The sequence below is a fragment of the Mastigoproctus giganteus genome, chromosome 9, assembly GCF_048544385.1.
Source record: "Mastigoproctus giganteus isolate SK-2022 chromosome 9, ASM4854438v1, whole genome shotgun sequence".
Lineage (NCBI taxonomy): Eukaryota > Metazoa > Arthropoda > Arachnida > Uropygi > Thelyphonidae > Mastigoproctus > Mastigoproctus giganteus.
The window spans coordinates 67,932,635-67,955,522 of NC_143583.1; the positions used below are offsets into that span (position 1 = coordinate 67,932,635).

Below are 22,888 nucleotides of genomic sequence, written 5' to 3' on the forward strand. Positions count from 1 at the left end.
TCATCTGATGAAAAAAATCTCATTTTACGAGGTATGAAAAAATATATATTCATGTAAATTAACAATTAACCAATATATTTATGTCTTTCTAATACTAAAGCACGTATCTCTAATTCAAGACTAGCATTTTGTACCTGGTGTAAACTCAATCTTAAAATTATAGCTGAATTTTTAGTGCTTCAAAGGGTGAACTGTATGCTAGAATATATGGTAAGTTCGTCAAGGGAAAAGGAAAAGAGTTAATTTTTACAAGGGAAATTATGATCGCCTTAGGCATTATTTGAATTTTATTCAGTGGGAACAGTTAGTGAATGTAACATATAAAAATGCTAAATAAGAAAAAATTTAAATAAGCAACTAATTCTTTTCATATCTCAAAAGTGTTACTGTTCAATGCCTACATCAAAATGAACAATCACTAAACTTTTGGATGAGAAAGAGAAAACAAAGTTACATAGGATGAATATAAGTTAAGTGACATTGAACACTATGAATTGAAACACATTTAACATTTACTTAGGGATGGGAGAGGGAGGAGAAACCAATCATGCCAATGGCCCAAGGTTCCAAGCTGTTTTGTGATCAAGTGTCTTTGTCAGTGAATTTGTGCCCTCTCTTGAAGAAATAAAATCATTTCCTTGTTTTCAGCATTACAGTTAAATAATCTTCAGTAAAGAAATCAGGAGGAAAAGTAACCTATTTTTTAAAATTTTTATATGTATATTCTAAATACTAACCAGCTACTGCTTGGTTGCCAAGGTGGCACGCACTGCTCCTGTCTCCACGTGGTGGGGCCGGCAACCTGAAGGGGAAGAGGCCCCTTTCCAGGTAAAAAGTAAAAACAAACAAACAAACAGTTGCCAAAACCTAGAAATCCACTGGGTACACAGAACAAACCATGACCAGACCAAAACAAGAGGAGTCTTGTTCTGTTTCAGCAAAACATCAAAGGAATGACATGGACAGAATCCAAACTCCAGCATTATTAAATTATTCACTTAACTCGAGAACAACCGATTGAAAAACTCTCTCCATCTGCAGTGCAGAAATGCCTAGAAGGCACAATACGTACTCCCAAGACAGTTCATCATTTAAGATCAGAAGACTTAGTGGTTTTTGTAGTTGCTCAGACTGTTGAACAGTTGGAGCAACTACAAAAACTAAAAATATTCCGCAGAACTTCTGTTACCATTTCACCACAAGTCTCCCCTAAACACATCAAGAGATGTCATTGCTGAATGGAACTTCATCAATCTGTCAGACGAAGAACTGAAACAAGAACCATGAGATCAAGGAGTCATCAACTTAAGGCAAATTATGACAAAGAAGGACTATATACTAGTTCCCACTTGGAATATAATCGTTACATTTGACAATCCCAAACCACTAATAATGATCAAAGCAAGTTACCTTAACTGCCAAGCTAAACCCTACATCCCAAACCCCTTACAATGCTACAAGTTCCAGAAGTTCAGGAAGATGCCTGTGCCATATATGGATCCACTACACACACTAGTACTGACTACACAGCCCCAACATCCAACTGTCCTAACTGCAAAGAAGCACGTCCGGTGTATTCCAAGGTGTATCCCCTTTGGAAATATTGAACAAGGAATATCCCATTTGATACAAAACTGAACACAATGTAACCCACCAAGAGGCCAAAATATCCTTACCAGCTCCATATATTAGGCATATGTTGGTTGGTTAGTTGTGGTTACTTAGGCATATCCACAAAACATATATAAATTGCTATCCAAACAGAGGTAACCATACCACTAAGCAAATCACTGGCTGAATGGGCAAGGTCACTATTGGCTGCCGCACCAACAAACCAAATGACAAGCAAACAAAACAAAGCAAAACTATAAATACAGCAATTACAGTACAACCAGATGCTATTCCACAGCAGAATGCTACAGTATCTACTATTCCTGACTCAAACCAAACAGACTGCATGGACTTGGAATATAGTTCACATCAAGATGACCACATTTTAGAACTCTTCACTGAGGAGTAGGTGAATACAGGGAAACCTTATTTTCCAAAGAAGGGGAAAGGTAAGCATGAGCAATATAAACCTTCAGCCCCTTTAAAACAAATCGAGAGTTCAACTAAATCCAAATAATGCTTACCTTCTTATAGTGAAACTGTAGAGGCTATCTTAGTAATTTGACTGACACCTGAGATTTACTTTCAAATATATGACCCCACTGCCACAGGAAACTAATCTAACACCACTTATAACTGCTTCCTTTTGGAACTACATAATACATCAGCAAGATTATGTTGCACTCAACCCTAATACTCTCACACAGTTAATAATAATGAAATCTCAGATACCCCCGAAACCAATCTCACTAAAAACAAACCTCAAGGCAGTTTCTGCACAAGTCAACATTAACGTCAATTTAACTATAGTCTCAGTATACTTGCCCCTAATCAAAATATAAGCAATGCTAACTTAGAAGAATTACTGGTACAACTTTCCAAAACCCTACTGCATCCTAGGGCACCTCAACAGTCACCATCCATTATGGGCAAATCAAAACCTGGACAAACTATTGAAAACTTGATCAACACAATCTGACAACTTTCAGTAATGGAGCACCATCTTCCTACAGCATCTACTTCATCTACTGATGTCTCTATGCTCAGCAACCATATATCCTCTATTTAGATGGACTATTCACAGCAATCCAATGGGCAGTGATCATTTCCCTGTGACATGCCATACTAAAACCAGCATTCCCCACTTTTCTTACCAAATTGCTAACTGATTCCAAATCTAAATGGAATATATACAAGCAGGTACCAGAAGAAAAGCAGGTCCAATAAACATCCATAAACTTGGTAGTAAAATACATATCCAACCAAATATTATGGTGCAGTAGAATAATGAATTCAGTGGAGCTAAAAAAAGAGAAGAACAGAATATGGAAAATCTTCATGAAGTTTCCAACAACAGCAAATCTCATTTGCTTTCAATAGGCAAGGGCAAAGGCAAAAAGTGTTAGGCAGACCAGCAAAAATGAAGCATTTTGTTTCCACAATTACAAGAACAAAATCCCAAACAATATGGGCCAAAATACAACAAATGTACACAAAACACCCACACATCAACCTTCCCATGCTCATTGTCAGTGGCTATGATATTACAAAACGAAAAGAGATTGCAAACACTCTAGGTAAATCATTCATGGAAATTTCAGCTACATCACATGCGCCACATTTTCAGGCACACAGGGAGTAATAGTAGTAGTAGTAACGGAGGCATGTGATGCAAGTGTATGAGCTTATGTAGCATCAGCCAAAAAAAAAAAAAAAATTTCACACATCTATTCCCTCTAAAAATCTGTCCAGTTTCTCCTAGAATTTATTTAGGCTATCAAACTTCCACAACAACAGATGGAAGTTTGTTCCAACAATTAACCACCCGCTGGCTAAAGGCAAATTTCCACACATCTATTCTACAACTATCTTTCCTGATGAAACTTCACTCCTGCTGTCCAAATGTTCTTCTAAATTTATATAACAAATGTCTACAACAGTGTTTTCCCAAATACCTGGAAATCTGCCATCTTAAGAATTCTGTTGAAACCTAGCAAGTCTCCTAATCTTCCCCGGTCTTACAGACCATTGCTTTGTTATCTAATTTTGGCAAGATCCTAGAATGTTTAATCTCATATAGAATCCTGGCTTTGCGTCAGGACACAAACAGCTATTCTAGTAATCAACATGGTTTTTGTTCTGGAGTTGGTGCTGAAAATGCCCTTGTTATTCTTCTGAACCTAACTAATGAATAGAAAATTTTTATCAACTTCGAGGGTACCTTTGACTCTTTTTGGTGGGATAGCACCCTCGAATGTCTTAGAACTCTGACCTGCCCTGCTAACCTATACAATCTTATTAGGAATTATTTTTAAGATAGATCTGCTAAGGTTACGTTGGTAAATCTCTCCCTTTTGTAACTACAACAAAAATTCCTTGGATTACTCCTTGATAGTCACCTTACCTTTCTTCTCCATCTGAATCAAAGTGAGAAAATTTGTCTTTGAAACTGTTTGCATTTCCCATCAGGACTGAGGTCTGAACCATAAGATTTTGCATACACTATACAAAGCTGTTGTTTTACCAATTACCACTTATGCTGCTGTAGCCCGGTTTAGATGCACAAAATTGATTACACGTCAGTCCAAGCTTGGTTTGATCCAGTGCAGTTTCTTCCTAGTACTAGTTAGGGCATATAGAACTGTCTATACTTCTGCCCTACAAGTTCTATCTGGCTCACTACCTTTAGACTTATATTTAACTTACCGTGGACTTTCTTACTTCATTTGTAAAGGCCTCACTGCAGAATTCAAATTGACGTATCCTCCAGTTCTAAACAAGAAAACGAATTTTATAAATTCTTCATGAACGCTGGCAACTTTGCTAGTCAGATTCCCAAAAAGGTTTAATTATAAAATTATTTATTACAGAAGTTACATTTGTTAATAAAAATGCTCGTAAATGGTTTTCTCCTAGCATGTTTTCTAGCTTTCTTTTAACAGGACACGGTTCCTTAAATTTAAGCTTGCCTATTTCCATTTTCCAATTCCGTTGAAGATTTTACCCATGTTCCTTTCTTTTGCCCTATTTATAATGAATTTTGGTCACAGTTACTGTCTGACACTGGTCCTGTTACTCCGGGGCAGGAATGTGTCTTCGTTTCCTCTCCTACTTTCTTTCAGTCCTTTCAGAATTTCTCACTCTCAAGATTTCTTAAAAGATGACAGTTATTGTCTGAATTATAAACCTATTTTGTATTTATCGATCTACACCTATACTTAACCTTCTTAAATTCATTCATAATTTCCAATTTCTATCAGAACTTAACAAGCTTCTACCCTAAATTTGTTAAATTCTTAATTTTAAGTATCCAAAGACTTACTTATTGCTATAGCCTGGTATCACAAATTGTATAAGCTGTAACATTCATCTCAACTGTTTGCTCCATAATTTTTTTTTTAACCATGAAATTTGACATTTCATTAACATGTGCATATTTTGTGAATAGTGATTAAGTTTATATTCAAATAACACCTTTGTTTTCTTTAGATTTTATGGTAAAGTATGATCATTACCACATTAATTGCTTATTTAATTCTAATCATAACTTGAATGTTATGAAATCTCATGGACAATAACATAATTTGTGATCTTGTAAAATTTACTGTGTTGAACACCTGTTCGTGTCTTGAACTAATTGGACATTTATTACCTTTAATGGTTATTTCCCTTCCCCCTTTTTTCCCCTGAATATGTAATAATTTCTTTGTATAATTTATTTGTATATTTGTATAATTCTGTATATTTTGCATCTGTATAATTTTGTAAATTTTCTGTATAATTTCTTTTGATGCTAACAGTTTGTGTAACAATTTGTTTAAGATTGTGCAATTCTCTGTATAATTCCTTTCCTTGCAAAACAGTTGTGTGGTTAACTATTTCAGGTTATCTATCTCTAAATAGTTCCCCCATTTTCAAAGTAAATCTAACTCTAAACAAAATTTCCTTCAATTTAAATCCCTAATTTAACCTGAAATTGTTTCTTTCATGTTTACTTTTGTTTTTATACCTATAGGCATATCCTCTATCACCACAGCGAAACATGGAGTTGAACTAACATTCCAGGTGCATCATTCATCATACAGATACTTTATATTATATTTTCAGGCATACAAAGCACAAGCTGGAAAATACTTAGCATCCAGTGCAGCATACAATCTCCCCTTCACAATGTCAGAGTTGCACCATACCCTAGCCACCACCAAACTCAGTGCAGCAAGGACAACGGAATATATTATATCAGTGGCTCCCAAACTACTGAGATCTACTACGGACCCCTTCAAAACTCAAAAATTAAAATCAAGTTTGCGGACTCCTGCACATATATATCACTCAATACCCCTTCTGAACATTTTGCCGACCCCAATTTGGGAAACAATGCATTATATCATGATAGAACGACTTACTGAACCAGACCTCAAGACACTTACTTCTCTACAACAGAATATTAAAAAAAAACAAAAAAAAAACACCATTTTCCCAGGCAAATGGAATCATGCTTATGCTTTGGCATTTCCAAAACCAGGAAAACATTCCCGCAACATTACTGACCTGTTGCAATCACCAGCTGTATGAGCAAGATCACGGAAAAAATTATCAATGTCTGCCTATCCTGGTTTCTAGCTTGAAATGACCTCCTAAACTCAGTGAAATGCAGCTCTCATGAAAGCACATCCACTCTTGACCCACTTTTTATTAAGACAGAAATAAACATCCATGATGCCTTTGTACAAAAAGAACATCTTGCTATGGTCCTCTTTGACATTGAAAAAGCCTTTTACAAGGCTTGGAGATAGATATAATGTGAAACCTGTACAATATGAGATCACAGCTGTAGCAGATGTCTGCATAATCCCAGCAGTTGTTAGAAACTTCCTACAACACTGCTCATTTCAAGTTAGAGAGGTCACAACCACTTATCTTCAAATTTTATCCAGGAAGAGGGGTCACAAGGATCAGTGCTAAGTGCCATCCTCTTTAATATAATAATGAATTCAACAAAACATGACACGCCACAAACAATATCCACTACCCTGTATACCAATGACTTCAGTATTTCTTGCTTCTCTTAAAATGCAAATGGTAGAAAGACAGTTGCAAGGTACCATCAACAAAATAATTAAATGGTCCCAAAACAATGGATTTTGCCTCTCGCACCAAAAGATGATTTGGGATACACTTCTGTAGGAAGCATGGCTTACATCCACACCTGGAACTTCAACTAGAAAATCAAATATCCCATTGGTCCCTCGCATCTGCTTTCTTGGTGTGATATTTAGCCAAAAACTTACATTACTTGAACTTATAAAAGTGCTCAGGATTATTTGCCTTAAAAAGCTAAATGGAGGTTTTAAGGTACAAAGAGGTTTTTATGATGTAGCTCTGAAAGAACAGTGAATGCCAATTGCTAATATTTGCACAACTGGTTTCAGGCACAACATGGGGAGCCGAACGTTACATGCTACTATGCTTGTAACATGCATTAACATGGTCATGTCTAAACTATGGTTCTGTAGCCTATAGGTTGTTATTGTTGTTGTTATTTGGTTTTTAGGAGCATTAGCAACTAAGGCCATATTGCTCCGGTGCGGTGGTCATTCCCTGACCTTTCCGCATCCTCCGTATTTGGTGGTGACGGGCTCGAACCCCGGTCTAATCAAGAAGCGTGTGCTACGCGCCTATAGGTCTGCTACACCATGCAAGTTATGTTGGCTTAATCCTGTACACCACAATACTCTTCATCTTGTACTGGGGGCATACCGTACATCGCCCATTCAGAGCCTATATGCTGAAGCACATGATATCTCCTTATATCTACACAGACAAATGCATTAATTAAACTATGCAGCAAAACTCAAAGGGCAGCCAAACCACCCCACTTGAAATGGACTTTATTCTCTTAAATGGGGAAACCTTTACAGAGCTTATCCATCTACAAATGTGGCAAATGGGATATGCTGGTGGGTTTATAGGTAGATACGCTCACTGCTGGCTGACTGGCAACTTGACTTTAGTAAGATACAGCTACTGCCACCTCTCATACAATCGCACTTTGGACGTAACATATACCACTGCACAACCTTTCATTCACAGCTTGGGAGGGAGGGAGGGAGGGAGAACCACCTTGTCCCAACAGAACATACTGCAAATTCATGCCACTGAGAACTTAGCACTCAGAGTATATACCAATCTACACAGATGGGTCTAAAACTGACAGTCATGTTGGTGCAGCAGCATTATTTCTCAACAATACCATAGCCAAGAAACTCCCTACTGAATGTAGCAGCTATACTGCAGAACTCTGTGCTATCCACATAGCCTTAAATTACACACACTCAACAACCGTACTGCAGTGTTTTGTATATACAGATAGCACTCTCCATTAGTACTATCCAAGCTATACAACCCTGAAGAATGATAACCACTTATGATTGCAAGTTCACTGTAAAGTAGCAATGTCTTGGACATCTGGCAGAGTCAAGCCAATAACAAGTTATTGGCTTGACTCTGCCAGAGTATAAAGAGATCAGTATAAAAAAAACAGAGAGATCAGTATATCAGTATAACAAAATATCTCAAACTGCGGAAATCCAGTATATGTGAGAACCAAGATGAACAAGTCAGCCTGATTATGTATAGGCCACACACACACAACACCACAGTGCACAAACTGCAACAGCAATCTTACTGTCTGGCATATACTTATAGATTGCCCCATTTACAACAGTGAGCACGCAACAAACTCTCTTTGCCTGATTTTCAACAATGGACACTGAGTATTGCTCACATCCTAGAAGATATCTCACATTTGGACAAAATCTTTACTTTTCTCAAATGGATATAACTCTACAGTGCACTCTAAACTTCAGTAGAAATTCATATTGGTAAAAACAGTGCACTGAAGTTTACCATAGTAAGGTGCATTATGGCCATGTTGCCCTTATTCTGTACAACCCATAAACAAACATCATGCTGACACAGACTTTGAAAGGACATTTGTAAAGAAGGAAAATGTGATAATCGCAAAATCTGATAGTATTATTAACCCATATAACAGGCTTCAGGAATTAGATGATTGTGCGAAAGTGGATTGAAAGAGAAAATATCTCGTGCTTGAATGTGAAAAATGAATGAGAGATGCTGATGGGATTTATCCATTACTAAAGAAAGCAGCAAGATAGATTACAAAATCCTTGCTATTTTTTTTTTTTTTTTTTTAATGAAAACCCCAAACACAAGAGGTATTAGAACCTATAGTACTTAGTTCCATGCTTGGGTTGGAGGTTGAGAAGATGAAAGAAGATATTTGTTGACATTAGACTTGAACTTCTGTAGACTGTAATTCTCAGGAAATACGTACGAAGGAATGTTGTTCCAGAAAACGGCAGTTGAATGAATAAACGAGGAAGATGAAAAGTTGGTTCTGTGAGTTTGAAGTTGGATAGTAAACGGATGTTGGCTGGTGGTGGTACGGGTTCAGACTGTTTTGAAAGAGAGAGAGAGCGGGAATTATTGAAGCCAATTCAGAAGAACAGTGCCCGTGGAAGTATCTGTAGAAAAGGCATGCAGCAGAAACAGTACGTCTATGAGACAGTGAGTGGACAGACTCTGTTAAAGAGGAGTCATTAATTAACCTAACTGCTCTCTTTTGAATGGAATCTAGAAGCCTGAGAGAGGTTTTGGGGACACCGCCCCAGATGTGGGAACAATATTCCATGGTAGGGCGGATTTGCAATTTGCACAGAGTGAACAGCTGTTTGGAAGAAAAGTAATGCCGAGAATGAAAGAGAAAACCAAGTTTTTTAGATGCAGAGAAAGCAATATTTGTAATGTGCTTGTGCCAAGAGAGAGAGAGATTAGAAGTCAGGATAATCCCCAAAAGAGATATATCATTTTGCCTAGAAATTGGAGTGTCACCAAAGATAAGCATAGGAGCAGAAGAATCCTTTTTGCGAGATATAAGACAAGACTGAGTTTTAGAAGAATTGAAATCAACTAAGTTGTCTTTGCTCCCACTGGAGAATTACCTGGAGATCGGCATTTAAGGAATTGGTAGCGGATATTCGAGAAGTTAAAGCTGATTGAGCAGGACAAGGTTTCACAAAATGTAAAGTGGAATGCAATGTGCTATCATCGGCAAAACTATGGACAGGATTTCCAGTCAATGGAAGAAAGTCATTAATAAGGAAATCAGGCGACAACTCAGCGTTATGGGCCTATATGAGAGTTTGAAGGACAGGGTGGATGCCCTCGAAAGATCTAAATTGAGGGGCCCATCAAGCTCTCAGCTGCCCACATCAACGCCAGAGCTTGCACTTGGTCATCACGCAACACAGTAGCAACCCCCAAGGCAGAATGCACTGGTCCCACAGGAACTAGTAGTTGTTGGTGACTCTATTGTCAGGGAAACAGGTAACATGCTTTGTAAAAAGGATAGGCGGAACAGGACCAGGGTATGTCTGCCAGGGGCAAAGGTTGATGATATTGTAGAGCGGATATCATCTTTTAAGGGCACAAAAGGTGATATAGTTGTACACGTTGGCACAAATGATATTAAGAGTAGGAGACCGGCAGAATTACTTAACAAGTACAGGTCACTGTTAAACAAAAGCCGAGAATTAGGGTTGAATTTGAAAGTGTCTGCAATTCTGCCCAGACACGATAGGAGGGAGTATATGATGAGAGCCTTGTCGATCAATTCGGCCCTGGAAAGGTTGTGCAAGGCTCAAGGGGTAGAATTTTTTTCAGCCTGGTCTGTACTTGTTAACAGGAGAGACTGCTTCTACAGGGAATGGGATACACTTAAATAGAAAGGGTGTAAGAATATTTGCTGATGCTATCGAGGCAGTGTTAGGTGGGTGGAAAACTAAAAGCTTGGGGGGATACAAAGACTAATAGTTTAACAGTAGCCGTAGGCAGAGGTGAAGGCGATTCTTGCACAACTTCTATTAGAATAAGTAGTGACCAGGAGCGAGGGGTGTTGGGGGATTCAGGGACAGATGGCAGTCATCCTGAAATAGGTGGGTATATGGGATGTGTTAGGGTGAATAGGAATAGGAGCATGTATACCAATGCTAGAAGTATAGTAAATAAATTTGATGAATTTGAAGTGTTGGTCAAGACATCAAAGGTCGATATTGTTGGGATAGCAGAGATGTGGTGTCACACAGATATAAGGAATGCAGAACTGGAATTTGGGGAGTACAATGTGTACAGAAAGCATAGACAGGATAGAAAGGGAGGAGGTGTTATGCTGTTAATTAAGAAAAACCTAAAATCAAAACAAGTGCACCCAGCTGATATAGATGAACAGTGCACTGTTGAGTCAGTTTGGTTTGGCATAAGCACTGTGAAGGCAAAAATAAGAGTAGGAGTGTGTTATAGGCCTAATGACTCAAATGAATACAATGAACAATTATACAGAGAAATAGAGTGGGCCAGTAAATCAGAGTGTCTTGTAATGGGGGATTTTAACTTCCCAGATATTGACTGGAACTTATGGGTTGGGCACTGAAACACTAGTCAGACATTTGTGGATTTATTGGATAATTGTTTTCTGCAGCAGCATGTTCGAGAGGCAACCAGAGAGAGAGAGAGAGAGAGAGAGAGAGAGAGAGTAATACTCTTGATCTGGTTATCAGCAGTGATCATTCGTGTATTAAGAATTAGCAGATAAAGGAACCACTAGGTGGCAGTGATCACAGTGTACTGATGTGGGATTTACTTAAAGATATAATTACCATCAGGGGTAAAGGAAATGGTTTTTGCTTCCGTAAAGGTGAGTACAGTGGTCTTAGAAAGTTTTTAAATTCTGTACAGTGGGATAAACTGACCATGTTACCAACAGTAAATTCTAAGTGGGAAGCATTCAAGGAATTAATTGTGGATGCTACTAAAAGTTTCATACCTATTAAGAAATACTGTTCAAGGTTTAGGCCTAAATGGTTATCAAATGAACTAATGAGACTCGTAACAGAGAAGAAAAATGCATGGGATGCATATAAATTATCAAGCGACTCGGAAGCCTATGGCAGATATAAGCTAGTCTGTAATCAGGTCACAAAGGAGGTTAGGGAGGCGAAGGCAGATTACGAGAAATCCTTGGCAAAAGATGCTAAGAAAAACAGCAAGGATTTCTTTACTTATATAAACTCTAAAAGGAAAGGGATGAATCTGATTGGTCCACCTAACATCAATGGTTCGACTGTTGATGATCCTGCTCAGATAGCAAACAAACTGAATGAGTATTTTGCATCTACATTCACACATGAGGAATTATTAAGGTTTGAAAATGGCAGAAGGTTATCAAATTGTAGCAGGATACTTAATGATTTTGTAATAACTGAGAGCAAAGTGGAGGAGAAATTGTTGAAGTTAAACATAAGAAAGGTACCTGGGGTGGACAGTATCTATCCAGTTATATTAAAGGAGGCAGCAAAGCAACTAAGCAAACCCTTAGCCATAATTATGAGAGCATCCTTGGACTCAGGGGAGGTTCCCACGGACTGCAGATGTGCAAATGTATCCCCAATTCACAAAGGGGGATCGAAGGATGACACGGGTAATTACAGACCAGTTAGTTTAACTTCTGTTACGGATAAAATAATGGAGTCACTGGTTAAAGATGCATTTCAGGATCATCTAGACAAGACTGCAGCAATAATTCAGACACAGCATGGGTTTGTTAAGGGAAAGTCTTGTCTGACAAATTTGATAGTATATTATGATGTGGTTACAAAGGAACTGGATGCAAAAAATAATTTTGATATCATATATTTGGATTTCAGGAAAGCTTTTGACACTGTTGCACATGAAAGACTATTGTACAAATTGGAGCAGAATGGTATTAAGGGTAAGTTGCTACAATGGATAAAAGGATGGTTAAGTGGGAGAAGACAGTGGGTGGTAATCAATGGGTGCTGCTCTTCGTGGACTAATGTTATTAGTGGAGTCCCACAGGATTCGGTGTTGGGTCCACTGTTGTTTTGTTTATTTATCAATGATATTGATGAAGGTATATCAGGCTTAATGTCGAAGTTTGCAGATGATACAAAGGTCGGCACGGTTGTTAATGACAGTAATGGCAGTGTGCTACTGCAACAGGATCTAGATAATTTGGGCAGATGGGCTAAGAAGTGGCAACTGAAGTTTAACCTTGACAAATGCAAAGTACTGCATATGGGTAGAAGTAACCCCAGAGAAACGTACCAACTGTGTGGTACTACACTTAAGGTGGTAGAAAATGAAAAAGACCTGGGAGTAATTGTGCAGGCAGATATGAAGTTTTCTGAACAATGCAGACAGGCGGCGAGGGCAGGTCATGGGGTTTTGTCAATGATATATAGGAATTTTGCTAGCAGGGAAAAGGAGGTGGTTATCCCTCTGGATAAGGCAATGGTCGGGCCATGCCTTGAGTACTGCGTACAGGTCTGGAGGCCTCATTTTAGGAAGGATGTAGATTTACTTGAGCGTGTACAGAGAAGGGCAACAAGATTGGTGAGGGGAATGAAGGGATCCTCTTACCAAGAGAGGCTTAAGTTCTGCAAATTGCAGTGGCTGGAGACTAGGTACCTGCGTGGTGATCTGATTGAGGTGTATAAGGCCTTGAATGGGTTGAGCATGCTGAATTCTGATGGGATCCTTCCACTTGTTCAGATTACGAACCTAAGGGGGCATAAGTTCAAATTAAGTAAAGACAGATGTAGAATAGATGTGCGGAAATTCGCCTTTAGCCAGTCGTTGTGGAAGTTGATAGGTTGAATAAATTTAACGAGGAACTGGACAGGCATTTGGAGGGAATGGTGTGATTTTTTTTTTTTTTTTTTTTTTGGCTGATGCTGCATAAGCTCATACACACGCTTTCTTGCACCACATGCCACCACCACTACTACTACTACTACTACACAAGAGGAAAAGAGTGGGGGGAAAGAACTGAACCTTGGGTAACACCAGCATTATTGGAGAAGTTAGAAGACAGAGCCATCTACCATCACCCTCAGTGAGCGATCAGAGAGAAAACTGGATAACCAATTACAAAAAAACAGTTGCCAAACCATAAGATGGAAGCTTGTTTAGAAGGCCTTTATGCCAAACATGTTCGTAAGCCTTTGAGATGTCAAGAGCAACTGCCTGTGTTTCACCAAACTTTTCCATTGAATTTGTCCATAAATTAGTAACATAAGCCAGAATATTACCAGTGGATCGACACTGATAGAATCCATACTGGCGATCATCAGACGGATGGTTTCTAGGTAGTTTAAGAGTTGGCGGTTAATTGATTTCTCCACTACTTTAATTCTCCATTATTATAATGAGTGCACCTCAGGTGAGGTCCAGGTAGACTGTTGATGTGCAAATATCTTTCCAATTTATAAAGGCTATTCAAATAGATAATTACGTAAGTGCTAAAGTATAGCATCTGGAAAGGAATGATACATGGAGCACAGTACATGTTTTCTAGAGGAAAATCCTACCAGGCTCTGGTTTACTGTTCAATAATAACACCTGCTTATTTACTAAATCATGAACTGTATTCTTGTGTGGAATGCATATACAAGGAAGCTTCCGCCTAATTCATCCAGACACTTCATAACAGAATTATACAGTGCATAATAGTCATACATGAACACTTGCTGCTTCAGCATGAAGCTGTCAATGGCTAATAATAGAGAGAAACCATAGAGAACTAGTCAAACATGGCTGTAATAATACAAGGATCACATCTCCCAGACAGCTTATTTCAAGAGTTGACCATGTGAAAATGGCATGCAATGCATAGTGGCCGTCTGTGTGAGTTCATGTGTAAATACCAGCAATTGAAATGCACTCTTGTTTCAGAGAAACATTTTAAAAACCTTCCTGCACTAAATGTGATTTTTGTTAAGTATTACATGTGTACAAGTGTGTGCCCATGAACCAATCTGCATGTTGTGCAGGCTGAAAAACTCCAAACTATTTGTTAAGGGAATCCTACCCCGAGATCAGCTAAAAAATCCTCTTCAGAGGATTTTTTTTTAAAAAAATCCCCCTGCTTACACAAGTCTCCAAGAGGATCTGAACACAAGCCTCTCCAAAGAAGCGCGATCCATTATACCTTTATGAAGGGCCACTGTGACTGAATATCAAACAACAATTAACATAATAATGGACAAGCATGCAACTTGCCTATACTACCTAAGATAATCCACTTCAGTGATTACTGTATTATATTATTCTTATTTTGGAATGCAATTATATTATTACCTTAGTAATATTTATTTCTTTGCATTCTTCAAATAACATTTTTCTTCTGGAAACTTCCTTGATGTTTCCATTACATAGCTTTTGTTATTCAACATTATCTGTTTCATAATATTAATATATTTTTTTATAAATAAAAAAAAAGCAAACTTTAGTATTTTCCTTCCTTTCTTCTATACAGGTTTAGAAAGTTTTGACTAGCAGTATTTCATAATGGTCTGAGTGTGAACTTCTTTTCAACTCTTTACTATTAGTTTTGGCACCTATTAATAATGTATTTGTACATTATTAACAAAGGATGGAGATTCTCCATTAATAACAATACCGTAAATGGCATACTACAACTGGCAGTTAGCAACAAACCTTTCATTTAGTAATTCTGATCACATTCTGGTGGTTAAACCATTCAAAGTGATCTTCAATCCTAGTAGAAAATTTCCTTTTAAATCATATATGAATACTTTAAAATACAGTGTCCACAAAACTTCTTTACAAAACTAAAATGTTATTGTGTGAATCTGGTACACGATACAAATCTGAAACCATTTACAGGTGATAGAGGATATCTTCAAATTTCATTCACTAACTGGAAAACGTGCAAACAACAGTAGGTGGAAGCATAACTGCAATCATGGCAGAATTTGGGTTTTTGCACATTGAGTTGTTGCACATTGAGTTGTTGCAAAGTGTAGAGACCTTATTTCTTTGGAGAAGTTACCATCACAGGCATTATGTATCTGTACATGCCTAAGAATTCCCTTATGCTACAACTACAGGATGACAATCATGGAGATGTAATTTTACAACCAGACAGAGCTCTGCCACATTATCACAAAGAAGTTCATGCATAACTGAACACAAATTTCCTGGAAGAAGATGGGAAGAGGACCAATTTTGTGGTCCCCATGATCCCCTGATCTCATTCTTTTAGATTTGTCTCTATATATTTGTGAAAAATCAGTGTATGTTCTGCCTATGCCAGAAACCACTATGGAACTTGTTGCATTTGTGTCAGCTGCATTGAATGGGATATGTTATGCTAAATATGGAAGGAATTCGATTATAGGTGGAACATGCAAATAACTAAAGGTACCCATATCAAACACCTACAATTATAACCTGAAGATATCCTCTATTACCTGAACACAGTTTCAGGTTTGTATCATGTACTCTATTCATACAATGTTTTAGTTGTGTAAAGGTTTGTGAACACACAGATAAAATAAAATAAACATTCCATTAATACTGCTTACAAATTATTAAAATGATTTCACAACCAATATGGTAGTTTAAACATCTGTCAAAAGATAAAAGCAATTTGAGTTTTGAAGAACACCATTAAATTAATGAAATGAGTTAATGCTGTTAAAAGGTTTGCTTCTAATGCCAATTTGTGATATGAAGAGAAGTAAGCAGCAGAAAATAAAGGAAAAAATATATTAGCATTTGTTTGGTATAAAGGTTTAAATTCTAGTCATCCCCATATCCATAAAATGACATGAATCATTATAATAATGCAAATAGACTTGGCTGCAGAATCAAATTACAATGTATATAACAAACAAAATGTTTACATAAGAAATTCAGCAAGGCTAAGTCTCACTGCTTAAGATATATGTGATTAAGCAAAAACAATATTTACTAAAATTTATATTTACATTATTTAATATGTTTATGGCAGTCTTACCTTCAGCAAAAGCAACAATTTTTTGCAGCCAGCTGAGAAGCCGCATGGTATATGTCTGATGGGCAATCACTTCAGCTTTCATCACAACAACTTTCAATGGACGACTCCCATGACGAGAGGTTATACGTTCAATAAGACTGCGTATATGACTACAAGCATTGAAAGAAGAGCATTTAACAATACTTCGCCCCTCTCTATCAATGGTAGTTGCATATTCTATGGCTTCCTTCTGAGTGCAACCTATTGCACGTCCCAATGTTTGGATTACCTATAATATTTGAAGTTTAGTATATTTAAAATAATGAAAACTGTAAAAAATATTCTGAAGTTTTCTGCTTAAATGTAAAATTAGAAAATTTTACTTGCAAATACTTTTGGTATACAAATAACACACACACTACAGGCAATGTAATGTATTAGACTAGATTAATGCCATTGAAATAACTAAACATCATATCCACCTGTAACACAGAAATATGTAAATGAAATCAACAGAGAAATCATTGAGTATAATATGTACATGTAGAAGTATAATACGTATCAAGCTAACAGAGAGATGAGCAGTCAGGTACGTGCACCCTGAGCCAAATTGATGTGCTAAAACCTTGCAGAAAAATAAAAATAAAATAAATAAGTTATACATACACACACTGAATGGTATGTTATCAATAGTTTGTTAAATAAGTTATAGACACAAAAGCCAATTATTAATGGAATACATTGAATGTTATGTTATCAAGGACCCATTCAATATGCACACACCATAATTAGCTGTAACTATGTTTCTATGCTGTCTATCATTTACAGCCAAGAACACACTTGAATAATTTAGCGGCTTAGTAGTAGAATAACAGCTAGCCCAAAATGCAGTAATAGTTCAGACACAGCATGGGTTTGTTAAGGGGAAGTCTTGTCTGACCAATTTGATTGGATACTATGATGCGGTCACAAAGGAAATGGATGCAAAAAAAAAAAAATTTTGATACCATATACTTGGAGTTCAGGAAAGCTTTTGATGCTGTTGCACATGGAAGACTGCTGTACAAATTGTAACAGTATGGTATTAAGGGTAAGTTGCTACAATGGATAAAAGGGTGGTTGAGGGGAGACAGCAGAGAGTGGTAATCAATGGATGCTGCTCTTCGTGGACTAATGTTATTAGTGGAGACCCCCAGGGTTCGGTGCTGGGCCCATTGTTGTTTTGTGTATTTATCGATGATATCAATGAAGGTATATCAGGCTTAATGTCCAAGTTTGCAGATGATACAAACGTTGGCAGGGTTCTTAATGACAATAAAGACAGTATGCTACTGCAACAGGATCTAGAAAAGTCAGGCAGATGAGCTGAGAGGTGGAAACTGAAGTTTAACATTGACAAATGCAAAGTACTACATATGGGTAGCAGTAACCCAAGAGAAATGTATCAACTGTGTAGTATTACATTTAGGGAGGTGGAGAATGAAAAAGACCTGGGGGTAATTGTGCAGTCAGATATGAAGTTCTCTGAGCAGTGCAGATGGGCTGCCAGAGCATTTCATGGAGTTTTGTCAATGATATATAGGAGGAGGTGATTATCCCTGTGTATAATGCAATGGCCAGGCCAAACCCCAAGTACTGCGTACAGGTCTGGAGGCCTCATTTTAGGAAGGATGTAGAGTTGCTAGAATGAGTACAGAGAAGTGCAACAAGATTGGTGAGAGGAACAAAGGAGTGCTCTTACCAAGAGAGGCTTAAGTTCTGCAAGTTACAGCATCTGGAGACCAGGCACCTGTGAGATGATCTGATTGAGGTGTATAAGGCTTTGAATGGTTCAAGCAGGCTCAATGCTGATGGTATTCTTCCGCTTGTTCAGGTTATGAACCTAAGGGGACATAAATTGAAATTGAGGAAGGACAGATGTAGAATAGATGTGTGGAAATTTGCCTTTAGCCAGCAGGTGGTTAATTGCTGGAACAGACTTCCATCTGTTGTTGCAGAAGTTGATAGGTTAAATAAATTTAAGGAGGAACTGGACAGGCATTTGGAGGGAATGGTGTGATTTTTTTTTTTTTTTGGCTGATGCTGCATAAGCTCATATGCTTGCTTTCTTGCATCACATGCCCCTACTACTACTACTAACGCTAATGTAAAAAGATAGCAAACTATATGAGTATGTACCAATCAGAGTCTACCCACGAATTGGATGGGAGTTTAAGCAATTGCCAAATAAGCAAAAAGTGAAAGAAATTTGAGAAAAATAACACCCCACTCACAAATAATTTACTCTAACAGATTGTGGGATATAAAAATTAGAAAGATAAAGAATAAAAAGCAAGAGATACTGATAATAGTACTCGCATAAACTGGGAATATAACCGACCATTCCATAAGATGAGGTCCTGGTGCATTGAGAAAATTTTAATCTTGTGTGTAATGGTGCAAGGATAGTTACCAGTTATAAAACCAAACAGACTAACTGTAAAAATGCAGTCTGAAATAGGGTTAAATTTGTGAACAGATTTTATGCACAGTATTCTAATTTATCCAGGAACTGCCTAACCATAAAATGCTATATAAAGCATAAGGGATATTATCAGTAGAGTATTATCCAGTAACCTAGATAATACCCCTAGCTGACAACCTGAAACATTAACCATGAATGAAATTGAAAAACAATGGGAGGTATACAAAGCAAGATTTTTGATGTGCACACTTTGGTGTACAAACACCCAACGGTATATTTCATCTGTGCATACATGGAGTGTACAAATGATATTTACATACTCCATGGGCAATAGGATAGCTCCACATGCATACATTAAAATTACATCAATTTGGTTTTATTGTTCATAGCTTGGTTTTTATTTGTTTGTTATTTGGTTTTTAGGAGCATTAACAACTAAGGCCATATTGCTCCGGGATATGCGGTGGTCATTCCCTGACCTTTCTGCATCCTCCGTATTTGGTGTTCATGGGCTCGAACCCCGGTCTAGTCAAGAAACGTGTGCTATGCACTGCTGCTCCTGCCCACCTGGCTACAGAGGTGCCATCGCTTGGTTATTTTTCTTTAAGGGGCATGGTCACAGGTCAGCAATATGTTGACCTCCTATGATATGTCATCATACTTGGGAAAAGGAATGAAGTACACATTATAACATTTGTTTATGGTGGTGAATCACTTCATATTGAGCACCCAGAAAAAAAAACTTATCTACTTAGCAGACACTGTTCATATAAATAGTGCCCTCAGATTCCTACACTTCAGGGTGCCTCCATAGCCAGGTGGTCAGGAGCAGCAGTGCACAGCACATACGCTTCTTGATTAGACCGGGGTTCGAGCCCGTGATCACCAAATACAGAGGATGCGGAAAGGTCAAGGAATGACCACCGCATATCCTCGGAGCAATATGGCCTTAGTTGCTAATGCTCCTAAAAACCAAATAACAACAACAACCACCACACTTCAGAGCAGATTATTTTTGGTCTTTGTGGGTTAAATGAAGTTTGTGTACAATGAGCTGATCCAATATCTCTGCTATGTCCAAAAGTTGCAAAATTCTGACAGATATGTTATTTAACACTGTCACTATAAATAGGACTCACATTAGTAGTGAAAAATGATGCAAGAAAGCAAGCTTATATCAGCAAAAAAAAAACACCACCTTTCCCATTTCATCCATCCCCCTCCAAGAGTTTGTCTAGTTCTTCCTTCAATTTATTCAAGTTATCCACTTCACCAACATCAGATGGAAGTTTGTTCCAGTAATCAACTACCAGTTGGCTAAAGGCAAAATTCCACACATCTATTCTGCAATCATCCATTCTCAATTTGAATTTATGCCCCTCATGTGTGTAGTCTGAGCAAGGGTGAGAATTACATCAGCACTGAGCTTGTTCAATCCATTCAAAGCCTCACAGGTGTCAGATACTATAAGCTGAAGAACTGAAGCCTTTCTTGGTAAGAGCACTCCTTTGTTCCCCTCACCAATTTTGTTGCTCTTCTCTGTACTAGCCCGAGCAGCTCTACTTCCTAAAATGAAGACTGGAGACCTGTATACACTAATCAAGATGCAGCATGACCATTACCTTATACAATGGAATAATCACCTCCTTATCTCTGCTAGCAAAATTCCTGTATATTATTGCCAAAACCTCACATGCTATCCTGGCAGCCTGACTGCAATGCTCAGAGAACATCATATCTGACTGCACAATTACCCCCAGGTCTTTTTCATTTTCCACTATCCTGAGTATAGTAACACAGAGTTAGTACATTAATCTGGGATTACTGCTACCCATACGTAGTACTTTGCATTTGTCAATGTTAAACCTCAAATGCCATTTCTCAACCCTATTGCGTAATTTTTCTAGATCTTCTTGCAAGTTCCATACAGTTATTATAGAATACAGAAATACAGAAAACAAAAATGGGACAAACAATGAAAGTGAACCTTGAGGTAGTCCACTGATAACATTAGTCCACAATGAGAAGCATCTATTAATAACAACTGTGTTCTCCCACTCAACCAACCCTTTTTCCATAGCAGTAACTTGTCCTCAATGATACACTGCTCCAATTTGTACATTCTATTATGTGCAACAGTATCAAAAGTGTTCCTGAAATCCAAATATATGATATCAAAATAATTTTTTCCACCCAGTTCTTTTGTTACTGCATCACAAATTGGTCAGACAAGATTGTCTCTTGACAAACCTCTGCTATAATCAAAGTATAACTGCATTACTTCTTCAACCAGTGACTCCATTATTTTCCCTGGAACAGAAGTTAAGCTAACAGGTATGTAATTACTCATGTCACTCTCTGATCCCCCTTTGTGAACTGGGAATACATTTGCACATCTCCAGTCCATGGGGACTTCCCCTGAATCCAATGATGCTCTCATAATTATGGCTATAGGTTTGCTTACCTAATTAAGATGTTTACTAACCATCTTTCCTCACATCTTTTATTGAAGAATAGAAGGGTCCACTTCAAAAAGAAGTCCCACTATACCCGGAAGATCATTGCAGAGTACTACAAGGTGGAGTCCTTTCTGGTCTACTATTCTCAGTCATACTTATGACTTTTACGTGTCCACGTGACGATTCAATAATTATTGAATTAAGCAACTTTATATATCATTGGCATAAATTATAATTTATGCTAATGATATAAAGTTGCTTACCTTAATCCTACCTGCAGCAAATCCAATGGCAATAGCTTCTTCAATCACTGAGAATTTGACTGCACTTTCAACTTACTTACAGAATTTCGGGTTAAATCTTAATCCAAATAAATCTGCAATAATGATTTATTCACTCAAACAGTGACTTATAGTGATTCAACAATCAGTTTGTAGCATTCTCATCCCAATTTTTACCAAACATAAGGACCTCGGCATCTATTTTGGTGCAAAGCTGAGATTTGATGCTCACACAGAATACCTCCATAAGTGATTTATCACCTCAAGAAGGAGAATGAAACAGCACCTACTCTATATCAATGATGCTGCAACCACTATCTACAAACCACAGTTTATTTGATAATATTTTATGGTGAAATTAGGCATCTGCCTTCACCCTCACTTCAGAAACAGGTATACATATGTGAATACTGAACACTGAAATGGGCCACTCATAAGCATCGTTGGCTTCCCCAACACTGAAACAGCTGAGGAGCTAAATGTACTCAGACTCCCAAAGTTAGTCAACATCAGATGCTTAATTACCATTGCCTTATACAAAAGGATAATCACTTCCTTATCCCTGCTTGCAAAATTCCTGTATATATCATTGACAAAACCCTATGAGCTGTCCTAGCAGCCCATCTGCACTGCTTGGAGAACTTTATGCTTGACTGCACAATTACCTTCTGGTCTCTTTTATTCTTCGTTACCCTGAGTGTGGTACTGCACGGCTGGTATGTTATTTTAGAATTTCTCTATCCTTACATTTGTCAATGTTAAACTTCAATTACCATTTCCCAGCCCATCAACCTAATTTTTCTAGATCTTGTTAGGAAAATGGTGAGAATTGGCAACTGAAGTTGAAATTATAAAAATAGTTAGGCCACATCTTTAGTACTACTAAATTATGCACTACTAAATTTCCACCAAATATTAATCCACTTTCACAGGAAGGCATACAGTCCCCTTTTCAGCATACAAATAAATAACATGATAAGAATAGCTTACTGCCACAAAGTGTCCAATCTCCTTCCCTTTAATACCCTTGCTACTCCAGTTTTTAGGCCTACCATAACCGGCACATTAACAAAACTAAATATCAGACAGTTCCTCGAAAGAAAGGAATCTCACATGCTTTTTTTTCCAGGTTTTTCAAAAAAGAAGATGCCCAATATTGTACCCTGTA

The 22,888-nt window shown here is 37.7% G+C and overlaps 1 protein-coding gene across 2 annotated transcripts in view; it reads right to left on the minus strand.

Annotated features, from left to right (window-relative positions):
• Ubr1 (Ubr1 ubiquitin ligase) overlaps positions 1-22,888 on the minus strand; it is a 221,061-nt gene that overhangs the window by 110,806 nt on the left and 87,367 nt on the right. For both annotated transcript variants that reach the window (XM_090381546.1, XM_090381547.1), the window contains exon 5: positions 16,538-16,805. In XM_090381546.1, the coding sequence (XP_090237672.1) occupies positions 16,538-16,805 (268 nt within the window). The remainder of the gene's footprint in view (positions 1-16,537; positions 16,806-22,888) is intronic.